General features: G+C 42.4%; 1 protein-coding gene across 1 annotated transcript in view; it reads right to left on the reverse strand.

The window, feature by feature from the left end:
• The window catches only part of AP1AR (adaptor related protein complex 1 associated regulatory protein), an 87,056-nt gene that overhangs the window by 51,207 nt on the left and 22,400 nt on the right, over positions 1-13,449 (reverse strand). Inside the window, exons 2-4 of the mRNA XM_069743840.1 lie at positions 9,487-9,535; positions 7,386-7,412; positions 6,112-6,137 (exon numbers count right to left, since the gene is read on the reverse strand). Of these exons, the coding sequence (XP_069599941.1) occupies positions 6,112-6,137; positions 7,386-7,412; positions 9,487-9,535 (102 nt within the window). The remainder of the gene's footprint in view (positions 1-6,111; positions 6,138-7,385; positions 7,413-9,486; positions 9,536-13,449) is intronic.

Genomic DNA, 13,449 nt, shown 5'->3' on the forward strand with positions numbered 1-13,449 from the left:
TCAGTGTTTTTGTGACTCCCTGACAAGTGCCCCTAGTGAAAGACAGGTGAAACTGTACAATATTGTGGTCGCTATTTCCTAGATGCCCAACCACCTGCAGATTTGTTATTCTGTCAGGTCTATTAGATAGTATTAGGTCTAAAAGTGCTGCTCCTCTGGTTGGATTCTGCACCAATTGTGAAAGATAATTTTTCTTGGTTATTAGCAGAAACCTGTTGCCTTTATGGGTTTCACAGCTTTCTGTTTCCCAGTTAATATCCGGGTAGTTAAATGTTCATTTTTATTTAAACATTCCAAAAATTCCTATTAAACACCTGAAGGGTTAATAAACTTCTTGAATGTGGTTTTGAGCACCTTGAGGGGTGCAGTTTTTAGAATGGTGTCACACTTGGGCATTTTCTATCATATAGACCCCTCAAAATGACTTCAAATGAGACGTGGTCCCTAAAAAAAAATGGTGTTGTAAAAATGAGAAATTGCTGGTCAACTTTTAACCCTTATAACTCCCTAACAAAAAAAAAAATTGGTTCCAAAATTATGCTGATGTAAAGGAGACATGTGGGAAATGTTACTTATTAAGTATTTTGTGTGACATATCTCTGTGATTTAATTGCATAAAAATTCAAAGTTTGAAAATTGCGAAATTTTCAAAATTTTCGCCAAATTTCCGTTTTTTTCACAAATAAACGCAGGTACTATCAAAGAAATTTTACCACTATCATGAAGTACAATATGTCACGAGAAAACAATGTCAGAATCACCAGGATCCGTTGAAGCGTTTCGGAGTTATAACCTCAAAGGGACAGTGGTCAGAATTGTAAAAATTGGCCTGGTCATTGACGTGGGGTAAAGGGGTTAAGATTAGGCTGTGGTTAGGGTTATAGTTAGGGGTGTGTTGGGGTTAGGGTTGTGGTTAGGGTTGTGGTTAGGGTTGGGATTAGGGTTGGGATTAGGGTTGGGATTAGGGTTGGGATTAGGGTTGGGATTAGGGTTGGGATTAGGGTTAGGGGTGTGTTTGGGTTAGGGTTGTGGTTAAGGGGTGTGTTGGAGTTAGGGTTGTGATTAAGGGTTATGGCTATAGTTGTTATTAGGGTTAGGGGTGTGTTGAGGTTCGTGTTGGAGTTAGAATTGAGGGGTTTCCACTGTTTAGGCACATCAGGGGTCTCCAAACGCGACATGGTGTTTGTTAATGATTGGAGCTAATTTTTCATTCAAAAGTCAAATGGTGCTCCTTCCCTTCCTAGCCTCGACGTGCGTCCAAAGAGTGGTTTACCCCCACATATGGGGTATCAGTGTACTCAGGACAAACTGGGCAACACTTATTGGGGTCCAATTTCTCCTGTTACCCTTGTGAAAATAAAAATTGCTTGCTAAAACAATTGTTGAGGAAAGAAAATAGATTTTTTATTTTCATGGCTCTGTGTTGTAAACTTCTGTGAAGCACTTGGGGGTTCAAAGTGCTCACCACTAGGGTTGAGCGACTTTTACTTTTATAGGATCGGGTCGGGTTTCACGAAACCCGACTTTTTCAAAAGTCGGGTCGAGTGAAATCGGCCGATCCTATAAAAAAGTCGGGGTCGGCCGAAACACGAAACCCAATGCAGTGCATTGGGTTTCCAATGGTTCCCAGGGTCTAAGGAGAGGAAACTCTCCTTCAGGCCCTGGGATCCATATTTAAGTGTAAAATAAAGAATTAAAATAAAAAATATTGCTATACTCACCCTCTGACGCGCCCTGGTACTAACCGGCAGCCTTCCTTTCTTAGAATCAGCGCGTGAAGGGCCTTAGATGACATTGCGGCTTGTGATTGGTCGTGCGACCGCCCATGTGACCGCTCGCGCGACCAATCACAAGCCGCGACGTCACCGAAGGTCCTTCAAGCGCTGATTCTCAGGAAGGAAGGCTGCCGGAAAGAAGCAGGGCGCGTCCGAGGGTGAGTATATTCCTATTAGGTATATATTCCTATTATATTCCTATTAGGTATATATTCCTATTATATTCCTATTAGGTATATACTCACCCTCGGACGTGCCCTGCTTCTTTCCGGCAGCCTTCCTTCCTAAGAATCAGCGCTTGAAGGACCTTCGGTGACGTCGTGGCTTGTGATTGGTCGCGCGAGCGGTCACATGGGCGGTCGCGCGACCAATCACAAGCCGCGACGTCATCTAAGGCCCTTCACGCGCTGATTCTAAGGAAGGAAGGCTGCCGGTTAGTACCAGGGCGCGTCAGAGGGTGAGTATAGCAATATTTTTTATTTTAATTCTTTATTTTACACTTAAATATGGATTCCGATACCGATTTCCGATATTGCAAACATATCGGAACTCGGTATCGGAATTCCGATACCAGATTCAGAAGATCGCCGACCTCATGGCCGACCCCACACAGGGGTCGGGTTTCATGAAACCCGACTTTGCCAAAAGTCGGCGACTTCTGAAAATGGCTGACCCGTTTCGCTCAACCCTACTCACCACACATCTAGATAAGTTCCTTGGGGGTCTAGTTTCCAAAATGGGGTCACTTGTGGGGGTTTCTACTGTTTAGGCACATCAGGGGCTCTGCAAACGCAACGTGACGCCCGCAGACCATTCCATCAAAGTCTGCATTTCAAAAGTCACTACTTCCCTTCCGAGCCCCGACATGTGCCCAAACAGTGGTTCTCCCCCACATATGGGGTATCAGCGTACTCAGGACAAACTGGACAACAACTTAAATAAATAAAAAATTGCGGGCTAAAAAATAATTTTTGATGAAAGAAAAATGATTTTTTATTTTCACGGCTCTGCGTTATAAACTTCTGTGATGCACTGGAGGGTTTAAAGTGCTCACCGCACATCTAGATTAGTTCCATGGGAGGTCTAGTTTCCAAAATGGGGTCACATGTGGGAGAGCTCCAATGTTTAGGCACACAGGGGTTCTCCAAATGCGACATGGTGTCCGCTAACGATTGGAGCTAATTTTTCATTCAAAAAGTCAAATGGCGCTCCTTCCCTTCCGAGCCCTGCCGTGTGCCCAAACAGTGGTTTACCCCCACAAGTGAGGTATCAGTGTACTCAGGAGAAATTGCCCAATAAATTTGATTTATTTTATCCTGTTGCCTATGTGGAAATGAACAAATTGAGGCTAAAAGAATTTTTTTGTGAAAAAAAAGTACTTTTTCATTTTTACGGATCAATTTGTGAAGCACCTGGGGGTTCAAAGTGCTCACAATGCATCTAGATATGTTCCTTAGGGGGTCTAGTTTCTAAAATGGGGTCACATGTGGGGGAGCTCCAAATGTTTAGGCACACAGGGGCTCTCCAAACGCGACATTGTGTCTGTTAATGATTGGAGCTAATTTTTCATTCAAAAGTCAAATGGCGCTCCTTCCCTTCCGAGCCTTGCCGCGTGCACAAACAGTGGTTTGTGACCACATATGAGGTATCGATGTACTCAGGAGAAATTGCCCAACATATTTTAGGATCCATTTTATCCTGTTGCCCATGTGAAAATGAAAAAACTGAGGCTAAAAGAAATTTGTGAAAAAAAGTGCTCACTATGCATCTAGATACGCTCCTTGGGGAGTCTAGTTTCCAAAATGGGGTCACTTGTGGGGGAGCTCCAATGTTTAGGCACACAGGGGTTCTCCAAACGCGACATGGTGTCCGCTAAAGATTGGAGCCAATTTTTCATTGAAAAAGTCAAATGGCGCTCCTTCCCTTCCGAGCCCTGTCGTGCGCCCAAACAGTGGTTCCCCCCCATATATGGGGTATCGGCGTACTCAGGACAAATTGTACAATAACTTTTGGGGTCCAGTTTCTCTTTTTACCCTTGGGAAAATAAAAAAATTGTTGCTAAAACATCATTTTTGTGACTAAAAAGTTAAATGTTCATTTTTTCCTTCCATGTTGCTTCTGCTGCTGTGAAGCACCTGAAGGGTTAATAAACTTCTTGAATGTGGTTTTGAGCACCTTGAGGGCTGCAGTTTTTAGAATGGTGTCACTTTTGGGTATTTTCAGCCATATATACACCTCAAACTGACTTCAAATGTGAGGTGGTCCCTAAAAAAAATGGTTTTGTAAATTTCGTTGTAAAAATGAGAAATCGCTGGTCAAATGTTAAGCCTTATAACTTACTAGGAAAAAAAAAAATTGTTTCGAAAATTGTGCCGATGTAAAGTAGACATGTGGGTAATGTTATTTATCAACTATTTTGTGTCACATAACTGTCTCGTTTAACAGAATAAAAATTCAAAATTTGAAAATTGCGAAATTTTCAAAATTTTAGCCAAATTTCCATTTTTTTTTCACAAATAAACGCAAAAATTATCGACCTAAATTTACCACTAACATGAAGCCCAATATGTTTCGGAACCGCTAGGATTCGTTGAAGCGTTCCTGAGTTATTACCTCATAAAGGGACACCGGTCAGAATTGCAAAAAACGGCCAGGTCATTAAGGTCAAAATAGGCTGGGTCATGAAGGGGTTAATATACCATAAATGCCTTCGTTTTTGTTTTTATGGTTTGTTCATATATTTGTGCTTCTTCAGTATCTTTGTTATACCTGAGAAAGGGACCAAAGAAGTCTTGAAAGCTTGCTTTGCATCATCATTTTATTTTTGTTAGCCATTACAACGTATCATAACTATAACATTATCTTGTTTTTCCCACTGAGAGCTTATCACATAGCCTGAGAACGGTCCCAAATTCACTTTTTTAATGTTTAAAGTGGAGTAATGTGGAAGTTTTCTTTGTGCAGGCTTTATGATTAAAAAAAAAATATTCAGCTCAAGCCATTGGCTTATTTCCTGTACTTTCGTTAGTGGGGTTGTTTCAGCATCATGCTGAAAATGACATTTCCCTTAGATCCTCAGCATTTGTTCATTTCTGCCTCCTCATTCCCCTTCCCCTCTGTACCTCCATCTCTACTGCAGCATCAATGGAGACTGAGCATGTGTGGTATCAGGAGCAGTGGCTGCCTCACCGGGAGTCTGAGGCCACTTCCCCACCCACCCCCAAGAGGATGTCACTGACAGCCAGTAGTATATTGTGGTGACTTAGAAATGACAGAAAAACGACTGGCACATCCAAACTAGTGTGAATAGGTGCATACCAGGAGCAGCTACCTCCATATACAATATACAAAAAAAGGTTGCCCTCTATCGTGCCAAAGCATGTCTAATATGAAATACATGAAATATGAATAGCAAAATGGCTTTTTGAACATTAGGAAAAATATTTATGAGACGCTTTGTACAGAATTTGGCCAAATAGTGTGAGCCCAACAACCATCGTCAAGGTGGTCTCATTAATCTGATGGTCCCTGATCTCCCTGTCCAAATGTGAACACTTACCAAAGACTAATGTCTGTATGCATGGGTGAATGTGGACACCTCTCTCAGCAAAGCCTACATATGGGTTGGCCGGAACCAAGTGTGAATAGATGTAATTAAAAACCACATGGTGAGGGGAGGAGTGCTCAGTCAGTAAGCTAACATAGAAATGACAGAAAAAGACTGGCACATCCAAACTAGTGTGAATAGGTGCATACCAGGAGCAGCTACCTCCATATACAATATACAAAAAAAAAGTAGCCTTTACTGAGAGAGGTGTCCACATTCACCCAATCATACAGACATTAGCCTTTGGTAAGTGTTCACATTTGGACAGGGAGGTCAGGGACCCATCAGATTAATGAGACCACCTTGACGATGGTTGATGGGCTCACACTATTTGGCCAAATTCTGTGCAAAGCGTCTCAAATATTTTTCCTAATGTTCAAAAAGCCATTTTACTGTTTATATTTCATGTATTTAATATTCGACATGCTTTGGCACGATAGAGTGCAACCTTTTTTTGTATATTGGGGTGACTGCCATCCGAAGCAATATCATGCAAAGTGCTCCATGTCATTACTTCTACAAACACACCAGTAGCGCCTACACGGGACCCATCATGGAAAACCAGGAGCGCGTTTTTAAAAGTAAATGAATTGAAAAAGTATTATATTCTCAGTATTAGGAGCAGGAGGGGACACACAACCAAAAAATATCTGTCAGAACTTCTTTTAAACGAAGACCATTTTTACTTATATGAACAAGAATTCTTAAGTTCTTTAATTGACATTATACCTTTGGCTGCTTCCTGGGCTTTCACCCTAGCGAAAAAAGAAAAAAAGAACACAATACATTACTCACATTGTTATAAAGTTCAATATTATGACAATACGGCCATTGTAAAAATACTTTATTGGCACTCCTTGATACGTACACAACGCTAAAACTCTACCATTTACAGAAAAAGGTAGTTTAAAAAAAAAAAACAAAAAAAAAAAACTTGTTTTAATCGCTAGATGCCATGCCGATTACCATTTTAAGTAATAAAGGCTGAAGGTAATGGATTGGTCATGCAAACCAGACCTCCTTCAAATGATTACTTACTGAACGCAGGGGTCCAACCTCTGGGCTACACGGTGAACCAGAGATCAGGGCTCTGGAAACAGTCATGAGTGCTCAACCTTGGCTCTAGTCTCTATTCTGCTAGCGGAAGCAGGGCGCTGATGTCAGCATCCTCCCACAGTCCCGAAGACAATGAATAGAGCAGAGGCCGAGCATGTGCATGTCCACTCACTGCAGGAGGGGACTGCAGTCGGACCCCCAAAGATCATTATGCTAGCCCATATCTGAAAGGAAATAACTTGTTTTTATAATGAATAACCCTTCAAAATATAAACTTTTCCATAGTGTCCACATTCGCTTAGTTAGACTGACTTTCCCTCAAGGAGTCAACCTTTCAAAAAACTTACCCTCTGTCTTTTTCCAATGTGACCCTGTTCTCACTAGATAGATATGGATCCCAGTGGTGGGACCAACATCTATTAGATGTAGATACGCCATAAATGTCCCAGATGGGAGTAACCCTTTAATAGTTAATACCTTTTAATGGCTAAAATGAAATGATTTTCAAAACGACTTAGCTTTTCATCAGGTCCGATGGCATTAATGCAAACAGCAGTAGGGGTCATTTATGGTCAGAATGCATCAAATGTTCACTCCTGAGTGATTGACCCATTCGGGAACTCGGCTCCCTATCTTCCCCTTACTATGTCCATGTTTAGTCCACAATTCAAGCCCATGAACAGTTACCTGTACAACAAATATTTCCCACCTCCATGTAGCAGTCACAACATAAAATCTGCAGCAATTCATAGAGAGATATTGGACGTGACGCTTTTTGATGCCATGGTACTAAGGACACAATGCAGTTTCAGAAGGACGAACATGTCCCATCGCTTGACGCTCTCCTGGATGCACATTTATAGAGGTCACATTAAAGTGTTTATCTGTGCTCCGTTTTTACAAATGGTGCCATTTTGCGCCTACAAAAGTAAAGTCCGTATACATACCTCATCACTTTCTACAAGGTTTTCAAACTGTTAGAAGAAAAGAAAAACACAAATGTTGATATTGAAAATTCAATAACACAGGAAGGTCCTTCACTACAAAATACTAATAAACATTTCAGTCAGTTTTTGTGTGAATGAAAATGAATGCTGTCACAAGGTTTTTCCTGCCCTATCCTGAGAACAGATTAAAGTAGGGGCAGAGACCCTGACTCCAGTGATGTGTCACTTACTGGGCTTCATGCTGTAGCTTTGATAAAATGCTGTCTTATCTGCTGCAGCTCTGCTAGTTCTCTCAGCCATGAGCACCAGCTATGTAGTCCTTGATATTCATGAGCTTTCTCTATCCCTGCCTCTCACCACTGCTTTGCAGCCAACTATACACAGTATAGGCAGAAAGCTGCGGATCAATGGTGCAGGCTGAGATAGAGAGAACTAGCAGAGCTGCAGCAGATAAAACGTAGATTTTCATCAAAGCTACAAGAAGAAGCCTACTAAGTGATACATCACTAAAATCATACTGTTTGTCCCTATTTCATGCTGCTCTCAGATTGATAAGCATAAATATTAAAACATATTGATTTTAAAGGGGCATTTCCACAATAGAAAGTTGCCATTTGATAGCGGATTACTTACATATAGCTGGGATTACCAGCACCCCCGAGAATGTGGGCTCTTCAGAACATTGTCTGAATTTCATGAAAATGGGCATAATCGACCTTCGCTCCATTCATTGCCTATAGGACTGTTGGGGAAAAACAAATACAGCACTCAGCTATTTTTTACCAGTCCCACAGACACTGAATGGAGCGGAGGTTGAGTGCGCTCATCGTCCCTCCTATCAGTGGGAACTCTGTAGACCCTGATCTCAGAAGTCATATCCCTCGCTCTCACTATCCCTGGGAGATAGAGAGGTGATAACTTTCAATTGTGGGAATACCCTTTTAATGGTAGAAACCTTCCTGGGAGACATTAAAATGAAAATATCATTATTTCCATTATTTCAATACAACAAGAGTGAGTCACATTTTGTTGTCCATAGCTACAAGGCAACTCAAATTTTGTTAATTACAGAAATAAAATGAATTTGTCTATCACTCTTTACATAAAAAATTGAGTAATGGGTGTCAGAAAATAAAAAAAATGACCCCCTACAAGATCCCCTTCCATTCCTAGGTTCTGCTGCCTCATGGACTCTTTGCCTCCTCTTCCACGTGACTGCTGAAAGCCAGTTTCCCAATTGTCTCTTCTAGCTTGGATAGCATGTGACCGCTGCAGGCAATCAGTGGCCGACTGAAGAGGATGGCCCGTGATGTTACCAATACCATAGGTGGTCACATTCCCTTTGCAAATAATTCTTACTCTTAACTTTCCCCTTCCCTCTCTCTTTATGCTACAACTAAGGTTCCTAAATGCTTGAAATGTGTCAGCATAGTCCTTACTGGATCTTCTCGGAAGCAGAATAAAAGATTGTGGTTTTTACGGGATGCTGTAATCGCCAATTCTTTTTGCATCACTGATGAGTCCTCCACAAGTTTGTGTATATATCAATCTCATATCCACACATGCCTACATACTGAGATTATAACTAGTGATGAGCGAATATACTCTTTACTCGAGATTTCTCGAGCACGCTTGGGGGTCCTCCGAGTATTTTTTAGTGCTCGGAGATTTAGTTTTCCTCACCTCAGATGAATGATTTACATCTGTTAGCCAGCATAAGTAAATGTGGGGATTCCCTAGCAACCAGGCAACCCCCACATGTACTTATGCTGGCTAACAGATGTAAATCATTCAGTTGCGGCAAGAAAAACTAAAACTCTGAGCACTAAAAAATACTTGGAGGACCCCCGAGCATGCTCGAGAAATCTCGAGTAACGAGTATATTCGCTCCTCACTAATTATAATATATACCGGGATCACCCAGGATCCTGAGCGACTAAACACAGACATTTTAACTCTTGTGGAGATTACAAGACTGAGGCAAATACAGTATGGAGGAACGGAGCAAAGCACTGACCAAACAAACCGTAAGATCCAGACAGAATAGAGAGCGACAAATGAGTTCTTTACATCAGTCATGCAGAGAGAGGAATCTGCTTACCTCAATAGTATAGTGTTCTCCCCGCGAGGAGGTTCTAAAATATTTGGATCTGCAGGGGAAAAAAAACAAAACATTTACTAAATATATTTATGGTATAAACGTCCTAATAATGGAATTCTATGTAATGCCGATGGTTCAAATAGCGATCTGACGGTCACAATTCAACTTCATAGAATCATCTTCAGAATTCCACTTCATTCGGAGATCTTACAGTCTGTGGGTGAATCAGTCCATTACTCTTCCCACACCCCCAATCTTCAATACCTATAGATCTCTCATTCCATACGCTTTCCCACAACGGAGATCTATAGATTCCAGTTTGGATAATAAACTGCTGAAAGTGCAGAAACCTTTGCTGGTCCAGTACTGCCACATAGTAATATAACATGACAACCATCCAACTGAACAGCAGTCCATGTGATACACGGCCAGATCAGGTCAGCAAGAGCTAGAGCAACCGACACACAGCTCTAGGCGCTGGCTCGGAAAGGGGCAAAGAAATGGGTTTTTCTCAAATTTTATAGCAAAGCATCAAATTGTTAATCTCCCACTTATGAAATCCTATCAATCTAACAACAAAACTAAAACAAGGTAGAGATGAACTCCTTCTGTAGGGTGGCTAAGAATGAGATAGTCCCCTGATAAATGGTGGTCACATTTTTCAGTTGTGCAAACAACAGCTCCACCACATAACGTATATGTGTAGGTCTATTTGTGGAACTGTAGTCATTGGATTTTTTTTGAGACATCGTGCTGTCCACTCACACACAAAGAAAAAAAAAAAAAAACAGCGTGCAAGAATGTGGTCTAGAAGAATAGGAGATTGTCTCCAGCGATGAATGACTCCACTTGTCAGATAAAAACTTAAATTTAATCGAATCCATTACAACAAACATGTAACCAGTGTAGGTAACAATACCAGATATTACACACACATGTTAAAAAAATGTGGTCTATTGCAACCCACTAAATCACTCCCTGTCTTTCCAGTCCAGAAGACTATGGCAGAAGACATAGGGAGAGCCGCTCACGCTCCTAACATCCACCTGGGCTGCCACCCCAACTAGGAACTAATTCTAGGTCTGCCCTCTACCAGAAGTAAAAGAGCCAAAGTTTGGAAGGGGGAAGAGGAACCCAATGCCCATGGATTCTTCACTCTTCACTCCCTACTCCCCAGATCAATCAGTAGGAAACCCATAAAGGAAAAGCATCCCGAAGTCCTTGTGATGGACACACGTGAGTAAGGTGACACGTGGTGAAAAACAATTAAAATTAAAGATGGCTGTCCACTACTATGATAACCCCTTCTGGATGAAAATGTTTGGCCCCATAAAATAATAAACCTTAAATTCCCTTCCCGTGCCGGCGTTGTTCCTGCGCTGTTGGCACTTGCACTCCCGGAGCTTCCGTGCGGTGGGACACTGACAATCAATACTGGCATCACTGTCCCCGAATTCAGACAAATCGAACATGAAGTGGAAGTCTGGGCTGCAGCTGATCTCTGACTTCCTCTTCATGCTCAATTCGACAGGAGACAAGGGCAGTGATGCCAGCGCTGATTGGGCGCCAGTGTCACGTGTCACAACAACTATACTGGAGCCCCGGGAGAGTGAGTGCAGACACCGCGGGAACGACGTTGGCAAAGGTGGTGAGTATAAGCCTTATTACTTTATGGGGGCAAGTGTGGGGTATGACAAAGAAGTTGTCCACTACTTGGACAACTTCTTAACAGTTAAGGGTTTCACAGTTCACGTGCTCGGTCCCAAGACAATGTAAAAAATGGTCAGTTTTATCCAGAAAAGAGGGAAGATAAATATTTTTTCTCACTTGTCAACCATGTGCAATTCGTTTTGTTTTTTTTCTTTTACAACAGCAATCTTTTACAGGACCATTTACAGTTTCCAATGTTCCAGAATTTTTTTGCGCACTCAGACTTGAATGGTTGAGTCTCAGGCCTCTTTCATACTCCCGTCTTTCAGCTCCCGTCACAATCCGTCGGTTTTTGAGAATGCAGGATCCTGCAAAAAAATTTGCAGGATCCTGCATTCTCCCATAGACTTGTATTAGGCTACTTTCACACTAGCGTTAACTGCAATCCGTCACAATGCATCGTTTTGCAGAAAAAACGCATCCTGCAAAAGTTATTGCAGGATGCGTTTTTTCCCCATAGACGGATGCGTCGTGCTTTGGCGGACCGTCGGGAGCAAAAAACGCTACATGTAACGTTTTTTTGCTCCTGACGGACCGCTTTTTCCGACCGCGCATGTGCGGCCAGAACTCCGCCCCCACCTCCCCGCACCTCACAATGGGGCTGCGGATGCGCCGGAGAAATGCATCCGCTGCCTCCGTTCTGCAGTGCGTTAAACGCTAGCGTCGGAATCTCTGCCCGACGCATTGCGACGGGGAGATTCTGACGCTAGTATGAAAGTAGCCTTAGCGTCGGATTGTGATGGATGGCCATCCGTTTCATCCGTCTTTCACTGGATCCTGCATAAAAAACGGTCCGTCAGGCAGAGAAAACGTTCAGAGGAACATTTTTTCTGCACGTCGGAAAATCGGTCAGTGACGCATCCTGCGCTGCTCGTCACTGGCTACAATGGAAGCCTATGGGTGCAGGATGCGTCGCTGCCTGTGAAAAGCAGGAATCCAGCGACGGGTCCCGCCTTTTCAAAGAGAGCATGCGTGGAAGAATTTGCCATCAGGGAAATTCTCTCACACTTGCTCTCTTTCTCTTTTTTACTATTGATGCTGCCTATGCAGCATCAATAGTAACAAGATAGAATGTGAAAAATCAAAAAAAAAAAAAAATCGCAATATCCTCACCCACCGGCGTTCTCGCACAGCGTCACCGATGCTCCCGGCAGCTGGCGTTACCTCCTAGTAATACATTGCGAGAAGTCGAAAATGTATTACTAGGAGGTAACGCTAGCTGCTGGGAACATCGATGAGCGTGAACGCCGGTGGGTGAGAATATTGCAATTTTTTATTTTTTAACCTGGTTTGTGTTGTGTATGCGTTTTTGCAGCGGAAAACCGCTGCGAAGACGCATACACAACAGGTGCACATAGCCTCGACGGGTCCGTCAGAAAGACGGGCCCAGTGCACACATTTTCCACAATCTGCACAGGACCCGTCATTTCAACGTCTTGACAGATCCTGTGCAGATTTGGGAGACGGAAGTGTGAAAGATGCCTCACCTGACTGAAGATAACTAGTGTATGCTGCCATTTTCTTCTCAAGCAAATCCGGTCAGAGAAAAAAAAATCACTCATCTGCACTACCCCATCGAATAACATTGGTCCAAGTGCTGTTTATTTTTCTCCACGGACAGCACTTGAACCAAAAAGTGGTAAGAGAGCCCTAATACTGACGAGACCTTCCACCGAGGAACTTAAAAATTACCCAGAAGTCCAGGAATAAAGACGTGCACTTAAAGGCTGCCGTCACACTAGCAGTATTTGGTCAGTATTTTACATCAGTATTTGTAAGCCAAAACCAGGAGTGGAACAATAAGGGTATGTGCACACGTCAGGATTTTTTCCTGACAAAATCCTGAGAATTCTGCCAGAAATCTGCGTGCTTTTTTCACGCGGATTTTGCGCGTTTTTTGCACGGATTTTTTGCGGATTTTTTTTTTTTCCTGGAATGACCTTTTTGATAGGAAATCCGCAAAAAATCCGGAAAAAGATAGAGCATGTCTGGATTTTTTGCGGGATGCGTTTTTTTTGCGGAAAAAAACGCTAACATCTGCACAAAAAATGCGGAATGCATTCTAAAAGATAGGATGCATAATATTAGCGTTTTTTTTACCGGATTTATAGCGTTTTTATGGTGAAATTCCGCAAAAAAAACGCTAGAAATCCTGACGTGTGCACATACCCTTAGAGGAAAAGTATAATAGAAACATATGCACAACTTCTGCATTTATCACCCTCTCCTGGTTTTGGCTTACAAATACTGAGG

This window comes from Ranitomeya imitator, chromosome 1, assembly GCF_032444005.1.
Source record: "Ranitomeya imitator isolate aRanImi1 chromosome 1, aRanImi1.pri, whole genome shotgun sequence".
NCBI classification, from domain to species: domain Eukaryota; kingdom Metazoa; phylum Chordata; class Amphibia; order Anura; family Dendrobatidae; genus Ranitomeya; species Ranitomeya imitator.